The following is a 21,989-nucleotide window of genomic DNA, read 5'->3' as shown; positions in this document are numbered from 1 at the left end:
AAGACTATGTATCTTGAGGTGTTTTGGAAACTTAATTTTAAAAAATGCTGTATAGCATTTGAATACATGTCTGTTGCATGTATACAGTATCTGACATTTAATACAAAAGCTTTTAATTCAAGTCATTTATACAGCAGTTCTCAACTCTCTCCCTCCCTTTTCTCTCATGTCCTACTCAGTGATGCCTAAGAAATGACTTTTTTTTTCTTTCAATTTCAATTAAGAGTATTGTGTGAAACTTGCTGAAGTAGCTTTTCTGGGATTGTGCCATCGCAGTTGCATCCACCTCTTCTGTCTCATTTTGCAGAGAGCAGCAATGTCTTTGCAGTATCAAAGGGGGAAAGATATGCACTACAGGACACATTGTTGACTGAAGTTGGGAGATTTCATCAGACAGAGTCTGTCAGGTAACAGATTTGTGCCTGGCCTTGCAGATTTGGTGCCACGCCCCAAGACGGCTGCAGCATTTAGTGAACCACACCAAGCCCAGCAGTGGCCTAGAGATCAGCCTGCACAGATGGACATGTCCTGCACCATCCTGCACCCCGTAAGTTAGTCCTGAAGAAGGCAGAGGCCCTCAGGGCCGACCTGTACGTGGGAAAGACCGTTCAGCCCGGACGCACAGCCATTTTCTCACAGCCTTGAAGCAACCGATGCTATGACAGCAACACGCACCAGCACGTCTCCGCACTACCGCGCGCTACATCTCCCAGGAAGCACTGCGGCATGTGCACATGCGCACAGAGGTGAGGAAACTCGCTTCTGTCTCCGCTTGTGGAGGTTCTGAGACTACAAGTCCCAGCCCTCAGCTGCGTCGCGTGGCGCATGCGTAGGTGTGCTTTCCGCCTCTCCTCATCCCAGCTTGAGCCCGGAGGAGAAGACGAAGGTGGCAAGATGGCGCTCACTAGGTGGGTTTGGCTGGTTCAGTTTGCCCAGATCGGGAGGGAGGGGCAATTTTTCCCTTGCCTGTTGCGGCTTCCTGGCCGCTCTGTGAGCTTCCATCCGCCGTAGAGAGCCGCGGTCGGAGGGCGCGCTTTCGGACCGCGGACCGGTGAGGAGGTTTGGCCGCGGTGGGTCGGGTGCCGCAGCTCTGTGGGGCGGCGACGGTCAGGCCGGGCCCACGGAACCCTCTGAGACTTGCCCTGCGCTGGCCGGAGGAGGTGCTGGGCGGTGCAGGGACCGCGTTCTGGGCGAGGGATCTCCTTTCTCGCGTGCTTCTGCGGGAAGAAGGGGCCTCTTGCCCCGGCGGGGAGGCGATGGGATACGTGCGATTTTTTGGAGGGGGGGGGGCGGATTTTCTTGCCGTTCGTGAGGATGAATAGTCTTTGTTACGACTTGCTGTGTCTCTCTGACCGGCTTCTGGAGTGCAGCTTCTGTGGTCTGCTCAGGAATGCCCTCCTTTTAAGAGGTGGACGCTTCCTTGAAGATGTGTTAAAAAAGCTGTTCCGATAGGCTGAAAAGTGAGAAGTCAAGAATTTGGGCACAAGTTCTTGACTTTGGCTGGTAGGGGTCTAGTACCGATAGGGAAGGTTGTTGATAGATCTCTTCGTGGATGTTTATCTTGAGAGAAAAGAAGGGGGAGTTGCTGAAACTAGGGGTATATTTTCTCTTATCTGACTGATAGTGGTGGAAAAAGTGTGTTGTGGTCTGTGACACTCCTGTTAGAGAATGATCATTGAAACGCTTCTGTTCTAACAGGATGTGAATATGAATTTAACATCAGATTTTATAGAAATCCTCTACAGTGCTGACAGAGCACAAATTGCCTTTGCCCCTTTAAACTTGGAAGTTACTGCACTTTGCTTCATGAGCACAACGTTCAAGTTTCATAAACCTGTATTAATCAATGGTAGAGAAGAAGAATAATGTAATTGTAGACTCAAGTATAGGTTAAGTTTTGTTGAGCAAAATTCTGAAAATTAACTATCACCATTTTTATTTGGTGACATCTGTGGATATGCAGTTTTCTACCAGCTCCAACACAGCTGTCTCAGGACCAGTTAGAACTAGAAGAAAGGACAAGAGCTCAAAGATCAAGGCAAACTGCTCTAGTGTCATCACGAAGAGAACCTCCCCCATATGGTTACCGGAAAGGATGGATACCGCGGATGCTAGAGGTAAATGTGTAAACTCATACTGTAGTAGTGTGCTTTCTGTTAATGAAAAAAAAGTGTTTTTGGTGTAGCAATAACCTCTGAGCATCTTCAGTGTAGCACAAAGAGTTGTGTGAAGCCTTACCACACAGAGAACTTCTGTCAAAGTTGATGGATGTGTTCTTGGGTTGGAGGAAGTTGTTGTAATTCATTGCGTTACTTAAAAAGTTTTATGGTAAGCAGTGTATTGTGGTTTCTTCCATACAATTGTTATGCAGTAAAGTGGAAATAGTTCTATGGACTTGTCAGTTTACAATAATCATTGGTATTCTGTTTTTATGGTAACAAAAGGTAGCTAGTGTTACGAAGGGAGAAACTCTTGTTGGAGATGAGAGGAAAACTTTAACAATTGCAAGTTTAAAGTGTATTACTGGCAGAAGGGTCTTGAATGGTAGTCCTGGATGGTAATCAGCTGTGAGCCTGGCCTGTTTAGCATAATTTCAACTGGAGGAGTTGAAAATTTGAAGAAAAAAATGTAAGTGTATAACTCGCATTACAAAAATCTTTTGGTATGATTTCTCATTGTAGATTTGAAAAATAATTGCAGATTTTACATGGTACTTAACAAATGTCAGAGACCTGTTATGATCAGTCATCAGCCATTGTTCTTGGGACAAGGCATGCTATTCAGGTTTTGATACAGTGTGTCATGATCCTCCATTGTTCACAAATGCTATCACTTCATAAGCTAACATAAGCAAACAACTGCATTACTATTGTAATTATGTTTTAATTCTGTCTTTTAAATCAGGGATCAAATATAGTACCATGATGATCTGTTAGTGCTAGAAAAAAAAGGTGACTTCAAATAGTTCCAGTATTCATCTAAAATAAACATTCTTCTGTAGGCTCCTCATTTGATAATTTTTATGATGTTAAGAGCTATACATTCTCTTAAATCTTTTCCCTACTCTACCTTTTTAGTTACTAAAATTAGTATATTATTCTGTCAAGTGTTAGCTAAGAACTTATTAAAAAGTTAAGGTCAAAATTTTCAAACAGTTTCCAGCATCACTGGGCCACAAAATGCTACAGGTCTCAAAATCTGTTAAGGACTTCCCTTTCTGCCTGTAAATGTTTCTAAAGCATAACTTTGGTCCAGTGATTCCAGGATGGCATTGTTGAAAGTATCCATTCTTAAAAGATTTGCAAAAAGTTCTGAGGCAACGCTGACTCTATAACTAATTGTTGAATGTGGGACATCTTGTGCAAGACCTTCAGTAGCTGGGTCTGTATTTCAGTGAGCACTTTAAGCTAGTATAAGTGTGTGCTGCTGTGAAAGGAAGTGTTCTGGCTGCTTGCTGCAATCTCAGTCCGCTCTGTGTTGCACTGGCAAAACTATTTGGCCACATGGCGAATACGGTAGAGGATTTACCTACTGAAGGTGGAACTTTTTTTGTGACTCACTGTCAAGCTCTACAAAAACTGTGCTATTGCAGCAGAAGGAAGAGGAGATGGTGGTGCTGCTTAAGCAAATGCTTCCTCTGAAGAACTGCATTTGGATCTATAGCCTGAAATTATTTTAGGAAAAGTACCAATTCTGTATCTTCAATGTTACTGAATCAGGATGGTCTGCTTTAAGAGGTCTTTCTTTATACCCCCTCCATCATTAAATCCTTTTAAAGCAACATGTTGAACAAGAGAGGAAGCAAACCCTTTTCAAAGTGTTGGGGTAATAGGTGCTTACCCAGGTGTCAATGTGTTAGTATGTCAAAGTAAGGAAATCTGGTAACTTAGCATTTGTACCATTTGTAAAGCTGTGCTACAGGCTTGGAAAGGAATGCAAAACTTTATTATAAATTGAAGAAATCTCTTTAATGTGAAAGGCAACAAATAACCTGCAGAGATTTTCATTAAAAAGTCACGCTCTTTAACTGTAGTACTTCCACAGTTGCCTTATTGTAGCAGATAAATTATTGAAATTTTAACTACTTATGTCACATATGAATTGATTATTTGATCATGTACCATCTGTAACGTTGTAGTGTCCCCACATTCTAATCAATGATACGGAGTCTTCCTTTGTGCAAGGAGTAGTTCTGGATACTTTCCTGAAAGAGGTCCATGCAGTCTTCAGTGTCTTTTATTTTAAGAAGTGTAAGTTCTGTAATCAATTGCTCTTTCAACAGCTATAATGGTATAGTGGCTAGAGCGTTCTGACAATGATTTAGTTTGTTTGTTCTTTTGTTAGAACCAATTAACCTTTTTTTTTCTCTCCACTTGGAAATGGAACAAAACAGGCAAATCTTATATACCATCTTCTTTTTTCTTGCTGTCATTCACTATGTTTTCCTTTGTGCAGGATTTTGGAGATGGAGGTGCTTTCCCAGAAATTCATGTGGCCCAATATCCATTGGATATGGGCCGAAAGAAGAAAATGTCCAATGCTCTGGCAGTTCAAGTGGATGCAGAAGGAAAAATAAAATACGATGCAATAGCTCGGCAAGGACAATCAAAAGACAAGGTAATATTCATTCAAATGTGTAGACTGGGAATGTATACAGGGGAAATTTTATATGTACACATTGTGCATACTTAAACTCGTCGATTTGGCATTAGATGACTGAATTGCCTCCTTGAGGTGCAGTCCTGTTTTCTTATAAGTTAAAAAGCTGAAAAGCATCAGAGAGATGTGAACGCTTGGACTTGGAGAATAAAATGAACTGGGACTCAGTTGCTGTTCTTGTGTGATCTTACTTGTTTTGTAAGTAAAGGTAAGATAACAGTGATGAAAGTCTCTACACAAAACTTTCTTGATAGTTTAATAGCCTTCCTTAGCCTTCCACTAAAGGAAAGAAACTGAAAGCAGGGTTGGTTACAGAGCACCTGATTTTGGTGTGGCAAAGGTGGGGTGGGGGAAACACACAAGATACGATTTAACTTCCAGAATAATACACCTTCTGCCTTTTTAATATAATGTTTGATATTTCTGTCTGTTTTCAATATTTTAAGAGGGTGTCTTTTTTAATTGCAGCAGGGAGTATTGCTAATGTTTATACTCTAAAATTTCTGTGATAAGCTTAGTTCAAAACTGGGGCAAAACTTCCATTGAATTTAATGAGAGCAAGTTTCAATTTCCTATATACAGTAGCCTTTCCAAAGAAGAGAAGATTACATTTTAGTCTTGTGGAGCCCTAGGTAGTACTGAGAAGAATCTGAATACTTTCAGATTACTTTTAATATAACAATTTTTTTTCCTGCTTTACTGTAGAATGCCTTGAGAAGCTTATGTATGTATGTAACATGCTTCATGCCTTAGTGCGAATGAGGATGCAGGGAAAGCTTTCTAAAGGATAAAACAAGAGGTGAACTTTGCCCCTCAAACCAAAAATCGAGTTAGCATTCTAAGAGTGTCTTGAAAATTTTTCTTGTTTGTTTGTTTTAACAGACAAAATCAGCTGTTTGTGCAATTTCTTTTTTTAAATGATCTTACAGTTTCCAAAGATATGTAAAGTTAATGCCAATAGGATTTTATATTTAACTAATACTCAGCTGAGTGTCAGTTAAGTGTCACATCTTGTATATCCTCATTTTGTGGATCTTAAATTACTGCAGTATCTTTGAGAAAATAAGTCAAATTGAGTAGACTCCAAGCTGTCATGGGCATAGAAAGTAATCTGACAAAACAGAAACAATAATAGTGGCCATATTTTTGAGGGGACTATCACCAGAGTTTGAGCAATACTGTATGTAGCATCTTGAATTGTTTACCAAGAGGAAGATGCTAAAATATTAATGACACTTACAAAATTTTGTGATTACACTTGATACTAAATAGAAATTTGACACACCTCAAAGAATTAAAAAAAGACATTTAGCAGAAAAGTAGACATGAAATAACATTCATTATGGGGAGCTCTAGATAAATAAGAAAAAATACCGGTTTTTACAACTTTATCAAGATACATCTTCACCTGTGGAATCAAGTTCAACTTTCAAATAATGAAAGTGTTTAGATTTGAACATCAGGATCCATGTATTTTTGAAAAAGATACTAGAAATGATGGTAGCCCTAATCTTCTAAAGTTACGTAGTAGCTCAGAAATTGCTGTGCCTTACTTGGCTCATAGTTAGAGAAATGCTTCCAAGAACAGGTCTTCACAGCACTTTCTGGAGCCTGAGCAAAAACTTGGAAGAAGAGCTTGAAAAGTAGTTGGAAAAGATAAGGAAGGTTGTAATGAGGTTAAACTAAAGCTGTTAACATTTGTTATATTTGATTTGGGAAGATCTGTGTCAGCATTCATTAACTTATGCATGTGGTATCCTGTAAAGAAGCAATAATAATATTCTTATTTTGTGACTATGCCTATTGGTATGGAACAGATAAGTGATTTTTCTAAAACTCAGCACTGTTAATAGAAGAACTGGAATTAGGGTTTCCTAATTCTTGACTCTAAGCTGTGTATTCTGGATCAAGTTGATTCTGATCACATCCAGTTGGATGTAAATGCTGATACTAAAGATCAAGTATCATTATTCAAGGAGGAGTAAAACCGAGGGAAAATATATGAAACAACTGAAACAATATTTGAAACAACTTAAATGGAAGTAGCAGAAATATTATTGCTTGTTCTGTCTTTCAGGAGACCTGAAAGAGTATTAGTAGACATGCCTTAGGCAGCAGTTCTTCAGTGATCTGTGTTGGGTTTGATAGATACAGCTTGTGATAGTACAGTGTAAGTAGGATTACATACAAAAGTTCCAGCATCATGAGAGCTACATTTTATAATTTAGATATTTCTTCAATCTCTATGGAGTTGAGGGAAACGGGTATTTTGCAGGCTACCAGCAACCACATAGTGTTTCTCAAACCATTCCATGAGCTAATGTTTGGTCTGAGTTAAGAAGTAACTTTGCTCCAGTTTCTGGATTCTTCTGAAGCTCAATTTAGTGTTCTGCTTTCATGTAGATGCAGCAATTCCATCACCCAGATCCTACATCTAAGTTGCTTGTCAGCAGCTTTCACTATTGCAGCAAATCATGTCTCTTGCATCTCTTCCCTTATGCGTTTAATAAACAATTGCTTCAGAGAATTTTCCTCAAAAAATACTGCTATAATTGAGATAGTGTGACAACCTTCTGTTTGGAGCTAGCAGAAAGTCTAACAGATGTGATAAAGATGAATCTGGATGCATGATTTTGGATCCAAAGATGAATTCCATGTAGCTCCAGGTGAAAGACTTTCATCAATGGCTGCATGGTTAGCTGTTGTGCTGCTATGGATTCTCCCAATACTGGCTCTACTGATGTGACTGATAGCCAGGTTAAAATAGCAATTGGAGCATCAATAATTGAGATATTTGGGGAGGCTGATGCTCAGTCTCCTTATTAGGAAAATAAGGAGACATAATTTCTTAGTATGTCTTTAGAGACAAAAATGGAAATGAGATTGAGGAGTAATACTATTAGGCCTGTAACTTTTTTTATGGCAAGGATGATAGAGATTCTTTTTGAGCAAGAGTCGTCTTGTTGGTCCTGTACTGTGACTTAGATCCTAATAAAGAAAAAGGAACCACAAATCTAGTGTGCATTTTTCTCTCAATATTGTGAATTAAATTGAAACATTCATGAGAGATGGTAGTTGCATTGTTTAAGGAACTCTTATCAGAGCAATGGGCCAGGCTAAGAGAATGTGAATAGAACTAAAACAATTGAAAGTATTCATTACTCATAATGTATTTAACTTCTCAATAGAGCTTGGTTTGAGAGTCTATCAGCAATTCTTTGTGCTATGTTTACCAGGCTTCCAACCAGGTCACTGTAGTGGCTTGTAAAATGCTGTGTACTTCAGATGATGAAAAACATTCTGTTTTCTGTAAAACAGGAAAATTAGAAAGGAAGGCATTTATTCTGCAGTGCTTTGTAGTAGCTTCTTGATTTACACATAGGATTGATAAGCATTGGATACACAGAATAAAATACATTGTGGGGAGCGATTTAAGTGTTAAAAAATAAGAAATTTTTGTTAAGACACTTCTTTCTATCAAGCTTCTTATAGAACTGTGAATGTGATTGATGATTAAATCCTACCATGAGCTAAAGTATCTTATGCAGCTAGTTAGATAAGAATATTCTCTTTCTGATGGCATGCTGGTGTACAGGTTTCTAATTACTGCCTGTGAAGGTTGCCTCTGCCAGAGAAGGAATTACTGGTTGTACCAAAATTGAAGATTTGATTTGTGGATAAACTTCAGATTCTGCTTTTCAGAAGCCATCAAAATGAAATACCTGAAACACAAGCGGTGGTTTCCTTTTAAATTTCATAGATGAAAAAGGATAGTGAATGGGCATGATAGAATATCAAACAGTCTTAGTTGCTTTATATTAGATTAATAAAATAAGATAAATATCTAGGAAAGCAACACATTGTAATATCTTTCATCTGACTCTGTATTGCCTCAAAAAAAGGACTCTTAATTAGAACATGCAAGTGTGTCATTTTTTGGAGATATGAATTTTGGTATTTTCAGACTAATTTCATCCATATTCTTGATCTGTATTGCTGATGCTTCCCATACGTGTGCAATATTTGGGGGATCTAATTAGTTCATGGAGTTCATTTATATCCTAGATATCTCTCAGATACACCATAGTTTTGAAAGAATCTCTTAGCGTCCTTCCTCAGTCTCCCCCTCCTGTCCCTTCTTTTTTCTTTTGGGATAACTTGATATCTTTTAGCATACTTGTTTTTTCATGCCTTAATATTCTTGAGGCTTAGACTTAATTACTCTCAAGGAACACTAGTTCTCAGATGCCTATCATTCAACTTTTAAGATGCTGGAATGTTATTGATATTAAAGGATTGGAAATGTTAGGAGTGAAGGATAAGAGCGGTAAATGGTTCTTGTGTGCCAAATTAGTATTGAGGCAACTCTGAGGTTAGTTTCATAGTTGAACGTACACTTTACTCCAATTGGATTAGTATCTTTTAACCCTTTGATGTGAAACATAAAGGGAAAAGATTCTATTGTATTTCATTAAAAGTTATCTAGTACTGTTCTTTGTCTATATTTAAAATTAGAGTTTAAAGCTAGTGAAACTAGCTGCTAAGTGATCCTTGAAAACAGAAATATAAATGTGGATTTTCTGTACATCTTGGGGAATCTAAGAAGGGAATAGCATAGGAATGGAAAGCAGGAAATGATGGTGTCTAATCACAGATCTGACAGTGATTTACTTAATACTTGGTCAGATTGCTTCTTTACTTTGATTATTTTGTAAATAATTTGTAAAATGGGGTCTAGACTATTTTCTTATTCTATGAAAGCAATTAAAAATGTATGAATGCAATGCATTTAGACTTGTATACAGGTGCTAATTAGTCCCTAAAGTATAATCTAGACCTGAAGCATTTCCTTTGGAATACTTCTTCTATTTATTCCTTTTTTTTCAGCATTAATAAAATACATTGTATTTCAGGTTATTTACAGCAAATACACGGATCTTGTGCCAAAAGAGGTTATGAATGTGGATGATCCTGAACTGCAAAGGCCTGATGAAGAAGCAATTAGAGAGGTATTGTATGCATTGCTATGCCTTGTTGTTTGAGGTGCACTGTATGTCTTACATATTTATCAGTTGCACACTATGATATTTTTGTCTTCAGATCACAGAGAAGACAAGAGCAGCCTTGGAAAAATCAATATCTCAAAAAGTTGCAGCAGCTATGCCAGTTCGAGCAGCTGACAAACTAGCTCCTGCACAGTATATTCGGTATGTAGTACTGGTGTATGTGAGATGCAGTTACATATAAAATTGAATAAAACAAAGTAATTCCTTGACTTTTTGAGAACACGGCTCTTCCTCTTAAATTCTGTTCTTGAAGTAGTATGAAACCAAATTATGTATTTTGAATTAATCTACTAATGACAACCTGGTTTGAAGTAATCTTAACGTATCAGTAGCTGTGAAACTTTGAGGGGTTATTGTTTTTCAGCAACAAATGACTGTTTTGTTAAGGAGCACTATGAATCTTGCTGCTGTGGGAACAACCTCTTTACTGGGAGTTTCTTCCCGAAACAAACTAGGTAACAAGATTCTTCCCTTAAATAAAAATGAGCAGTTGGAAAGAATTCAGAATTATTAGGAGGCTGGTACATATTTATGATGATTCTCTGCTGCAACCACAGGAGAATTCAACAGCAGAGTTGAACTTGGCCTGACGTGAATTCCAAGTGTGTGAAGAGGTTCTACTCCATAAGATGTCCCCAGAAATTCACAAACATGGGAAAAGAGTATTGTGACATTCTTGGTGTCTGTTAGTTTCTCCTACTTTGGAATCTAGGTTAATGCAGGAGAATGTAGCCCTGTAAAGTTGCATTCCTTCTGGTGTAGTTGGTGTTCTGCGTTCACTGTCCTCTGTGCAGTCAACTGCTGCTGGCTTCTATAGTGGAAGAGTCTTAAACTGGTGTGAACAACTGAATAGTGAATTAAATGAAAGCTGAGGTGGGAAAGGAATGTCCAAATGTATGCAGAGAACTGAATGTTTTGACCATTTTATTCAGGTACACACCATCTCAGCAAGGTGTGGCTTTCAACTCCGGAGCAAAACAGAGAGTCATTCGGATGGTAGAAATGCAGAAGGACCCCATGGAGCCTCCAAGATTCAAGTAACTGTTCAAAACTTCTTTGTAGCAAGTAGAAGATTCTGAAGTGTGTTTCATACAAAGTGCTGATCATATTTGTTCTTTAATTGTTCAGAATTAACAAGAAAATTCCGCGTGGACCACCTTCCCCTCCAGCTCCAGTAATGCACTCTCCCAGTAGAAAGGTATGAAATGCAGTAGCCGTTCTCAGGGTTGACTTCTAGGTGGGTTCCCAAATTCCACTTTGATCAATCTCGTCTCCATGTGTAGTCGTCTTGTTCTTCTGATGTGATACTAAGTGATAAGCTTGGTGCTTGCTGCAGTCTAGTGTTTGGGCAGGCCTGAGAGCGTGTTTTGTGTTTTTTGTTTTGTTTTTTTTTTCTTTTTTTTTTCTCCATATAACTCATCACAGGTTAAGTACAATTCTCATACATTTTATGCAGGTCTGCATTTCTGGAGCTGTCCATGGCTTGGATGAGTTTGCCAAGGCTCTAGCCTTGGTTCACTCAGGCTGCTTGTAGACAACACTAGAGCTTGCTTTTTAAAAGTTGTCTTCCTTCTGGGAAATGAATGCAGTGGTTCATCAGTTCCCACAGCCTGAACAACTATTAAATGTTAACAAGCTTGCTATAAGTTGTGTTCAGTGATGATAGTTTAAGGAGACGGCTGAATAGCTGTATCATAACTTTCTTTTGTGTGAGCAAAGGCAGTATGCAAATTAACATCTCACTGCTGCTAAGAGGGTTCTGGTTTTTGTAGCAGTGTCCTGAACTTTGTACTCTAATTTGTCTAAATAGTTTCATAGCTGCCTGTGATAAAGAAAACAGTGTTTCTTTTCGCTATGAATCTAAAGACAACTTTCTTTCCACTCTCAAATCAGATGACTGTGAAAGAGCAGCAAGAGTGGAAAATTCCCCCATGCATTTCAAACTGGAAAAATGCAAAGGTAATTAAGTTGTTATAAATTCACCTTCCTAGAATTGCACCCTACTGAGAGACTTCTGTGAATTATCTACAGCTTGAATAACACTAGTTTTCAACCCGTAGAGTTTGGTAAACTGACTGCTTACAGCATGGATAACACACAATTGTACAGCTTGCTTTTTCTCTTCCCTATATGTTATGGTTGCCAAATTGACAGGAATATAGAGCTGAGAGAGAATATATATATTCTGAGAGAAGAAACATTAGATAAAATCCTAAAAGCACCATGAAACCAATCCTCTGGTAAAAGTAAAGCCATCTAAACTGAAAAAGTGAAAGGTAAAACCAAGCATGTGTTTTTTTGATACTGCAGTCTGAATTTCCAGAAAGTTCTGAAAGTTCTTAATTTTTGCAAAGATGCAAAAATAATTTTCATCACTGGTTAGCTTACCTACTTTTACAAGCAATAAAAATAGCTATGTGCTGTCCCTTTGGTTTTATCAGTAGGTAGAAGGGCTTTTATTTTATTGTAATCTTCAGAGAGAAGGGAGAGTTTATAATATGCTACAGTGACTGATCTAATCTTTCTTAAACTTAACAAGCTTTTGTTTTGAGGCAGCCTCTTCAAATGGAGGAAGAAAAAGCTGCATGTTAGGATTTTTTTTTTCTGCTTTAACGCAGCTGCATAACTGGGACTGACACTAATTTGTAGATCAAATTTTAGGTTACAGATGCTAAAAGCAAAGCAAATATTTTGTAGAGCTCTTTATATAGAGTCTTCTATCTTCTATAAATGCTTTTTTGCTTTCAAAAGCTGAAGCCTAGATTGCATTTAGTCTCTCTGGCTTTTGCTGACAGTCTTTCCCCTTACTTTCTCATTTTGGATCCTCTAACCTTTCGATAGGTATAAAAACAGCTCAGGGAAGTCAAATTACAAGGACCAGTGGTAAAATTGCTTAAGAGACCAGGAAAGCTGTTGTCTGTAGTTTTTAAAGCAAAGAGTGGAGCTTATCAATCAAAAAATTCTCAGTCTATTGAGATGTCATTTGAAGGAAAAACAATCCTGATGAGGGGGGAAAAATGGAGAGAAGCTAGCATTGTCTAGTACAAATTTGGAATACACATAAAGCAGGTTCTCTGAGGAATGATAATGATGGGCAATTTTTGTGATTTTTTTTTTATTACAAAACACTTGTTCCTCTGACTAACTGTCTATCTGTTTCAACTCCAGGGTTACACCATTCCATTAGACAAGCGCCTGGCTGCAGATGGCAGAGGACTACAGACGGTTCACATTAATGAAAACTTTGCCAAGCTAGCTGAAGCTCTCTATATTGCTGACAGAAAGGTCAGGTGACTGTTTAAACTGGTTTGTTCCACCTTCTTTGTATGTTCATTTCCTTGGGAAAATCGACTGTGAATAGGTTGTAGGTCTTTAGTTGGTCTTGTTGCTAGGCTAACATAAGGTGTTATCCCCAAGATTTTTGAATCAGGGGTTCAGCCTGGTTTAACCCATTGGAGTTCATGGCTTTTGTTTCTCAGCTCTAATTGCTGTGGTTGCCTGGCTTTGAACCTTTTCTCTATGACTTGATTTTTGCCCTGCATACTGGGTAACTCCCAAGACCCAAGCGTCCCAGATGCTAGCTTTGTATTGTTTTAACTGGGGGTCTTAATATACGCAGGCTCGTGAGGCTGTAGAGATGCGTGCCCAGGTGGAGAGGAAGATGGCTCAGAAGGAAAAGGAGAAACATGAAGAGAAGCTGCGAGAAATGGCCCAGAAAGCCAGAGAGAGGAGAGCAGGGATCAAAACCCATGTTGAAAAGGGTACATTTCTTTGTTACGAGGATGCTGTGGGTTTATGGATTTTTTTTTTTCTTTTAATATCTCTCTAAAGTGTAGATTGGGAGAAATAACCTGAGAATTTATAGTAGTTAAAAAATCAACTGTAATTTCTAGGCATGAAATCTGCTCTTCATGTCTTTGCTTGATCAACCAGTGAATTAGGCTAGTTAATGGGGATCTATTTTGATGGGATCTGAATTTGAACTCAGTTGTCGTATGTCAGTGTATATGTTTAGGAGAACGTTCAGAAATTCAGATGTCAAAGTAACAACTTTCATGGACTGTTTTAACCTAGTTTTAAAAAAAAAGGAAAGAAAAGCTTGTTGCAGCTAAAGAGCAACTTTATGTTTACATGAGGACAACAAGCAGTGAAACAGATTGCCCAGAGAGGTTGACAGTCTCTAGCCTTGCAGGTTTTTAAGAGCTGAGTGGGCAAAGCCCTGAGCAACCTGATCTGAATTCAGCGTCACTCCTGTTTTGAGTGGGAGTTGGGATTGGAGACCACCTGAGATCACTTCCAAGTGGGGTGGTTCTATGATACCAAGTCACAGAGTGTTAGTGGCATACAGAGATGCCTACGTGCTTGAATGGTGTTTTTATACTAGCATGTATTAAGAGGGATAATTATTGTACGATGATCTGTGAGTGCTTTCAGGTTTTACTTCCTAGATTAACAAGTTCTCTGAGTTCTTGAAAGCTAAGAAAACATAGTTTTGGATAAATCTACTTCAATTATCTTGTCAAAAACAGTTAATTGTTTGTAGTATAAGAAAGACACAATTTTCTCTATGTTTGTTCAGTTTGCATAAAATGTAATAATTAGTGTTAACGGTCACTTCTCTTATGTAAATGAATACTGAATTGAATCACTGTGCTAGTGGCTGTGGCATAGTTAATTTAAATTTAAAATATTTGTATATAAATAGTAATCTCAATTTTGTACAGAGGATGGTGAAGCTAGAGAGAGAGATGAAATCAGACATGACCGGCGCAAAGAGAGACAGCATGACAGGAATCTTTCCAGGGCAGCCCCTGACAAAAGGTGAGTCGCAAAAGGAAACTGCTTTATGGCTTCTCTGTTAGATAAACTTGCACAGAGCTTTTTTCCTTTTGTTTGATCCAAGTGCTTGAATTATACTTTTTGCAGATACTCAGTTGTATGAAGTACCTTTGGATAAGGGTTAAAAGCTCTAATACAATTGCTGGTTATGTGCAGAAACTATTTGGATTTGTAATTATAAGACTTAAAGAATGTATAAAAGGTATTTGACTGTTTAGTTGCTAGGAAGGTATAAGGCCAGCATACTAACACTTAATTGTGTAATATCTTTTTTTTCTTAAAAAATAAAAAATAAAAAAAAATACGAGTTTTGAATATCTTCAGCCAAAATTGACCAAAGAAATTTAGGATCTTCCAGATGTATGGAGGAGCATGGTGGATTTGGCGGGTTTTTTGCTTGTTTTTAATCAGAACTTCAGTATATTCAGATTTAACATGTTGACAATGAAGATTGAACCTGGATCCTATAACTTCAGTGAGACTGGAATATCATTAGTGGTTTTGTTTGTTCTACCTATTCATTTGAATTGAGCTTAGATTTGTAAGTGTAGGCTGAAATATCTTGTTTGTTCAAGCCAGTGAAATTACTGAGCACAAGTAGTTTCTGGAGGCTTAAAATCTCTAATATCTTAAAATTAGATTGCTCAGCCTTCCTAGAACATAATCAAACTAGTTCTTGCAAAAAAATGATATTTTAGACCAAGTCAGCTTGATATAAGCTGCAGATAATGGAAAGCAAACTCAAATGTCATGCTGAGCTGAACATCTCTCTCCCAAATGTTTCTTTTGCCAGGAGACAAATTTTAAATGTTACATAGTAAGGAAGAGCAAAAATGAAACTCTAGCTCCCAAGGGAAATTGTTAGTAACTAGTGCAACATCAGGTTGCAGTTCAGCATGTAACCAAATATGGTTTATCTGACTTAATAAAACTTAATTTTTAATTCAGGTCAAAGTTGCAGAGAAATGAGAACAGAGATATCAGTGAAGTTATTGCCCTAGGGGTACCCAACCCCAGGCCATCCAACGAAGTCCAGTATGACCAACGGCTTTTCGGTCAGAGCAAGGTAAAAATACTTTTTCACAGCTGTGTAGCCTTCTAACAGGGCATCTGAACAGCTCATCTTTCTTTTGTGGGTACGGCCAGAGTACTGGAAGGACCCTGTTCTCACGGATGGTATGGATGAGCTCTGAAAGGAAACTTGGCATAACTACTGTTGATCTCCTTTATGGCGTAGCTATTATAACAAAAAATGGAAAATTTGAATATGTAACTGGATTAAAGGACTTTCTGGGGAGGAGGAGGGGAAGAAAGTTATTTTGCCTTCAATCTGGAGTGACTCCGTCTTCTGTATGAATATATTGATTGAATAAGGGAAATCTTCTATGAGAGAGAAGCAAGTAAATACTTGCCATTTCTGTTACTGCCTATGTTAACTATTTGTATCTTTTAAGATGGATTTTTAACAGCAACACTTATTTTCTGATTATTTTGTGCTATTCAGAGATAGAACTGATTAGGCTTCAAAAAGTTCCTGAATAGTCCTGCAGTTTGTCAATCAATCTTCCTAACTTTTCATGTCTCCAATGAATGAAAGATTTGTAGGCAGGGGGGAAAGCTGATCTATCAGAATAGAACAAGCGGGCATTTCTCCTACTTTTACAGATTGCATAAGCATCTGTGTGATTTGGATCACACAGATCCAAAATCTTAAATCAGGTTTTCTGGAAATTATAACAAATACTTATTTTCCTGTCATTTTCACTTGCTGTTGTAGACAGCTGTGCTTGCAAGGCAGATTGAAGTGATCCCTTATTCTGAAATGCAAATGGCCTATAATCCTTCCTGTTGCTTTCTGGAAGTGTTCCTGGCTTGTAATGATTGGACTTAAGCCCAGACCCAAACCCATATATATATCCTAATGAAGTGCTTGAACTCATCTGAAATTGATGGTAAATCTCTATGAATCTGGATCACACTACAAGTGTATCTTGATGTTGAAGTAAATTAGATGAAGTTTTGCAGTCTGATCTGTATTACACTGCTGTTCATCTTTCTCCTTCACAGGGTATGGACAGTGGCTTTGCTGGAGGAGAGGATGAAATTTATAATGTTTATGACCAGCCTTGGAGAAGTGGCAAAGATATGGCCCAGACCATCTACAGACCAAGCAAAAATGTGGATAAGGACATATATGGTGATGACTTAGAGGCACGAATAAAGACTAATAGGTAAGAAAAATATTTTAAAATAATCTGATCCAGCACTCTTAAATGCCAAGCAACTGAGTGTCATCTTTTTCCTGCAGATTTGTTCCTGATAAAGAGTTTTCTAACTCAGATCGTAACACAAGAGGGAGGGGTAGAGATGGACCAGTTCAGTTTGAGGAGGATCCATTTGGTCTGGACAAGTTTCTAGAAGAAGCTAAACAACATGGTGGTTCCAAACGGCCATCTGATAGCAGCCGCCCTAAAGAACACGAGCATGAGGGCAAAAAGAGGAGGAAGGAGTAAGTGCCGCCACTTCCTGAGGAGCAAGGAAATGGACTATAAGCTTGGACTTCATGCAAAAGGCATTTTTACTATCACAGTTGTGTGTCGGGGGATAGAGTTGTGAATTGCTTCTTTACACTGCTGTGCTGTATGGATATATACATATATATATATATATATATATATACACACACACAGTAATTCTACATAGAACAACTACCCATGGAAAGTGGAGGAATGGAGACCACTGAAACATTTCACAGGGGAATTCTTCTTTAGCAAGTGTTCTGACTCTGCTAATTCCCTGTAGGCCAGCATCTCAGGGTAAGAATATAAGCCCTTCCTACAGCTTTAGGTTGTGTAAATAGCTAAAGCATTTTTTTGTGTACGTTAAACTCTCCTGCTGCACATAATTACCCTGTCTTACGCTGTAATAGGGATGCTAGAGAGCTTAGACTTCAGTGTTTCTTTAGTTTGACCACAGTTTATTTGAACCTGGAGGGGAAACAGCTGCATTCTGTTTTAAATCAAATACTCAGTTTTTCAGTGATCTTTATTTTAGTTTGTTTACATTTAGTGAAATAAAGCCTCCTTCCACTGCTTGCTCACTTCGACTCGTTCTTTGGCTGAATGCGTCTTCTACCTCGCTGCTGTCTGAGGGAGAGCTGAAAGAAATGGAAGTTAATCATATTAGTTGGGCAGGAAGGAGTGATATTTTTTCACTTCTACCCTCTAAAACAGTCTTATGGAAGGCAGATGGGTCTGTAACCTGTTCAGTTTCATGAGCCATAACCACAGATGCTAAGATCCTGACAGGAAGGTTGGATATGATTTGCATAGCAACAGTTAGTGCTTCAGCAAGATAAATCTTAAAAGCTTCTTGGAATTTCAAGTGGGACTAATAAGGTAACTATCTAAGTTTAGTCTAGAATAAAATGGGAGAAGTGCTAATACATTTTGCTTCTAGAGCAGCTATCCTTTTTCAAGAAATGAAACAGGTTAATCACTGCTTGCCTTCTGCTTTTTATTTCACTATGTAGAAGCCTCTTTGCTCTTGCATCTCTTAAAGGATGCTCCTTGACTCCCAGGCAGGTAAGTGAATGTAAGCTATATTACAACTGTAAGAATAAAAAGCAGCAAAGAAACTCCCAGCAATCTTGAGAAAGTCATCTACACTAATCTTACTACTTATTTTGAAAACCACATATAGATAACATCCTGTTACTTTCAATTCAATTTACTAGGTCTTAGCCTGTTGCCTGGCTTCTCAATTTTAAGATTAAATTTAGCACACAGCTGCTTAATTTCTGCTTCTAATGTGCTGCCCTACAGTTGTAACCCAGAGGTCAACTCTTAGGAAGATGTACTGAAGTAACTACAACCACTGAAGATTTCTGTAGTATTATGAACTGTGTCAAGCTTTACCACAATTAAGGTACTGCAGGCATTCCTAAAGTCTCTTGCCAACTCATCTTAATGTTGACATCTCGTCGTGTTTGAAATACGGGACCTGCTTATTGGAGAGAGACTAAATATTTGCAAATAAGCAACTATTTTATTTGAATACTTTTATGTCAGTGACAGCAAAATGCTTGTTGTTCAAGGTTCTTTCCAAATTACTAGGTCTGAAGCAGGTAGTAAGTCTAATCCTTGTAAAGGCAAGGTGTGTGTAAGTTTATAAATAAAATTGCCACAATAATTTGCCCCTATTTAGTGACCATACTAGAGCAAGTTGTTAATGGTTTTGACAGAAGACCTGCTAACTTCTTAATAGCTTTGGGCAGTTGATGACCTCAAATATAGCACTATCCTTTTATCCTTCTTGTTATCTGTCTTAATGCTACTACATACCAAGCGTTTGGAAAGCGGTGGCTGTTTTGATTAAAAAAAACAAATAAAAAAAACCTTGCTCTCCAAATCACTGCAATGAAACTAAAGAATAGTTTTAGCTCTAACAGACCAGCCAAAATGCTGTCAGTGTGACAGACTACTTGGGTATGTGTAAGAGACCAAAAATTTTTAAACTGATGCTGTACGCCATCTTTTGATACAAAATAGTGATGCACTGAAATTTCCAAGTAGTGTCCTATTTTTTCTTTACTGGTATTTAGAATGTTATAGTGTCCTTCTAAGTAAAAAAGCTACACTAGAGCTAACTTTAAAACGTATCCTGAACACATGAAAGCAGACAGCTGCATTCTCCTTGAGCTTTTAAGAAATGAACACTCTTGTCACCTACTATCTGTTTTCACTGCAGTTTAAAGGTTCAGTTGAAATTCTTTGTCTTCCCTTTTTTCCTCCTACTGTACACAGAAGATGTTAGAGTCTACCTGCAGAAACCTGTCTGAGATACTACCTAGCTGCACAGCATTTCCTGAACAGTTTTGCCACATTAATGCTCTTTTAGCTTAGCATTGTAGGAGTTTTGAGCTCTGGATATGTTGCAGAGCCTAGCTAGTCAAGCTGGGACTAGGGGATAAACAAAAGCAGTACCCCTTTTTAAAGACTACACTAAAAGCACCTTAAGTGGCAAAGTGATTAACCTCACCTGAAACTAGTAAGGCAGAGTTACTATGTCCAAAAGAAGGCAGAATTATTAACAGAATTAACATGTCTATTACCTTGGCACCCTCAAGTATGTGGGAGTCCTTCTGAAACACATTCTGAACATCTTCTGGAGTTGAGAATTTAATCCAGCAATAGCGTTTGTGAAAACCTGTGTCTCTGTCCTAATTACCAATTAAAAAAACAGTTCAAGTGCCATAAAATGGATTCACATAGGCTGTTATAATTTCATATAGATATTCAATACAAGAATTAAAGAATAATTAGAAAAAACACCTTTTTCAAAAGCCTGTTTCATACTTCAAGATACTTATTGTTGGCAGACATGAGGTAGCTTAGCAGAGGCTATTTTATACCCTTTCCTCTCAAACTGAGTCCAGCAATCATACAGATTTAAGGTACATTTGAAGACTGGAGAAAGACATTGGCTGGCTGTTTCAAACTGCAGGCATTATCTACTGTCAAGCCAGTCACAACAAATCTGACATTTAAATGGCTGCCTGATTTGAAAACAAGCCTGCCCAAGTACTTGAAAAGATTCAGCAAGATAAAGCAGCTGTTTAAAACACTAAGAAAGCAGGCTGCAATTCTACCTGACAAGCACAAACTGCACTGGAAAGTTATTTTTAAAAATAATTTGTCAGTCAAATACAGTTGTCAATAAATGGGAGAACAATGCAGAAGAACCAGGTTCAACAGACTGCTTATTATCCCAAGCAGTATAGATGAGGATACAACAGGTCTGCCACTGAATTCACTAAATTTCAGGCATGATTAGCAGCATTTCCAGATACTGCTAAAGTTTAAACTACAAAGTATTGCAATCACACTGCACTGTTTCAGTATCCTACTGCACCCTTAAATCAGGGTGTCTTAGGCACAGGCAGGTATTTGTAACAGAAGCAACTCTGTCAGTTTTAAGGATTAATGTTCCCAATACATACATTAAGCCAAAAAATGTGCAGCAGTTTAACTGATGATGAAGGCAGGTTTATAGTAAGCTGCCAGCCTTGGCAATGAATAATGCAGTGTTTCAGACAAAAGACACAAACTGCAACAGAGAGGAAGCTACTGAGTATATCCTGAACTTCAATTTTCAAAAATAACCAGATTGTCTCAACCTATTTTTCCTGCATTTCCAAACTAGTCTTGAACTGATACTGAACTCAATTTAATTGAAGTTCCCTACATACTGAGCCTACTTTAACTAAAGATTAGTTAATGTGGAGAAATACAGGCAGGCAGGAGAACCGCTGCTCCATCAGCAGTTACCCATAATCCGTAACAGAGTAGAAAAGAAACACTTTTTTTGACTGTTTGTCTCTAAGAAACTGCACTAGAAACTAGCAGCCTTAATCAACATGCTGATTATGTGGATAACCTAAATAGCTAAGACACAACAGTTCAGCAGCATCCTAAAGTGCATGTGGTTTCTGCATGAGGCCTTTTACTCTGGATGAGATGTAAACCCACATCAGCAAAATACAAGAACTTTTCCATTACACCAACGACACCAGACATATAAAGGTTTTATCTTTTGTCACAAGCAAGACAACACCATACTAAGGAATCTAAAACACTTTTAGGTTAATAATTTAGAAGGGGCAGTGACAACAGAATCTGAGAGAATTTGCTTTTTAGAAGTTTTCCAAAACGAATAGGATCATTAAACATAAAATAGGAGCACAATTCTCAGACACCGAGAAGCACCCAGTGGGAGTTAAAGATCTGAGAGCAAAGCAATTTTGACAACAACCAGATTTCCAAAAAGTAATCGCTACAGAAATAAGGAAAATGCTTTATGACACACTCTTAAATACTGATCTCTTCACTCCTACTGGAAAACCGGACAGCACCAGCTAGTGGCTCTTTCCTATTCTGCGGATAAAACGCTAAAATTGGTCTGGAGAAGGAGAAGGGAATACTTACGAACGGCAGCCGGCACCTCTGTACAGACCCGAACTGAGAGAAATACTCCTTGAGCTCCTCTGCGGAGGGGAAAGGTACACCCGATTACACAGGCCCAGCATCTCGCGGCACAGCAGCCCCCCGCTCCTCTTCCCTCCTGCCGCTAGTAAGCCCCGCGCCAGCAACCGCGACCGGGCCTAGGCCCTGCGCCGGCTCCAGCCGCCGCACGCGGCTCCTCCCGACCACGGGGCCCACAGCAGCCCCCCGCGCACCGGGGAGAAATAGTAGGGGGGCCCAGACTCACTGCTCGACACCGTCCAGGGGACCTCGGCGACGAAGATGTCAAAGAGCTTCCTGGAGCGCCCGCTCGCCGTCCGCACCGCGCCAGCCACCGCCATCTTGGGAGCTGATGCGGGAATTCCCCGTGGCCCCGCCCCGCGGCCACCTTCCGGGCCGGGCC

General features: G+C 38.7%; 2 protein-coding genes across 2 annotated transcripts; one reads left to right on the top strand and one right to left on the bottom strand.

Annotated features, from left to right (window-relative positions):
• The first annotated feature begins 855 nt into the window (after positions 1 to 855).
• SNW1 (SNW domain containing 1) lies at positions 856 to 17,664 on the top strand. The gene is made up of 14 exons (XM_062575908.1): positions 856 to 908; positions 1,964 to 2,117; positions 4,456 to 4,617; positions 9,573 to 9,668; positions 9,760 to 9,866; positions 10,658 to 10,762; positions 10,854 to 10,923; positions 11,619 to 11,684; positions 12,894 to 13,010; positions 13,345 to 13,486; positions 14,450 to 14,546; positions 15,513 to 15,630; positions 16,632 to 16,795; positions 16,873 to 17,664. Exons 1-14 carry the CDS (start codon positions 895 to 897, stop codon positions 17,075 to 17,077), a joined length of 1,617 nt encoding a protein of 538 aa, XP_062431892.1. The 5' UTR covers positions 856 to 894; the 3' UTR covers positions 17,078 to 17,664.
• On the bottom strand, positions 17,592 to 21,976 carry SLIRP (SRA stem-loop interacting RNA binding protein). The gene is made up of 4 exons (XM_062575910.1): positions 21,834 to 21,976; positions 21,551 to 21,609; positions 19,678 to 19,785; positions 17,592 to 17,721 (listed from the first exon to the last, which is right to left on the bottom strand). The coding sequence occupies exons 1-4, from the start codon at positions 21,925 to 21,927 to the stop codon at positions 17,662 to 17,664; spliced, it is 321 nt and encodes a 106-aa protein (XP_062431894.1). The 5' UTR covers positions 21,928 to 21,976; the 3' UTR covers positions 17,592 to 17,661.
• Between the last annotated feature and the right edge of the window lie 13 nt (positions 21,977 to 21,989).

The sequence above is a fragment of the Rhea pennata genome, chromosome 5, assembly GCF_028389875.1.
Source record: "Rhea pennata isolate bPtePen1 chromosome 5, bPtePen1.pri, whole genome shotgun sequence".
NCBI lineage: Eukaryota > Metazoa > Chordata > Aves > Rheiformes > Rheidae > Rhea > Rhea pennata.
The sequence above is the reverse complement of the archived record's forward strand: the minus strand, read 5'-3'. Positions and strand labels throughout refer to the sequence as shown.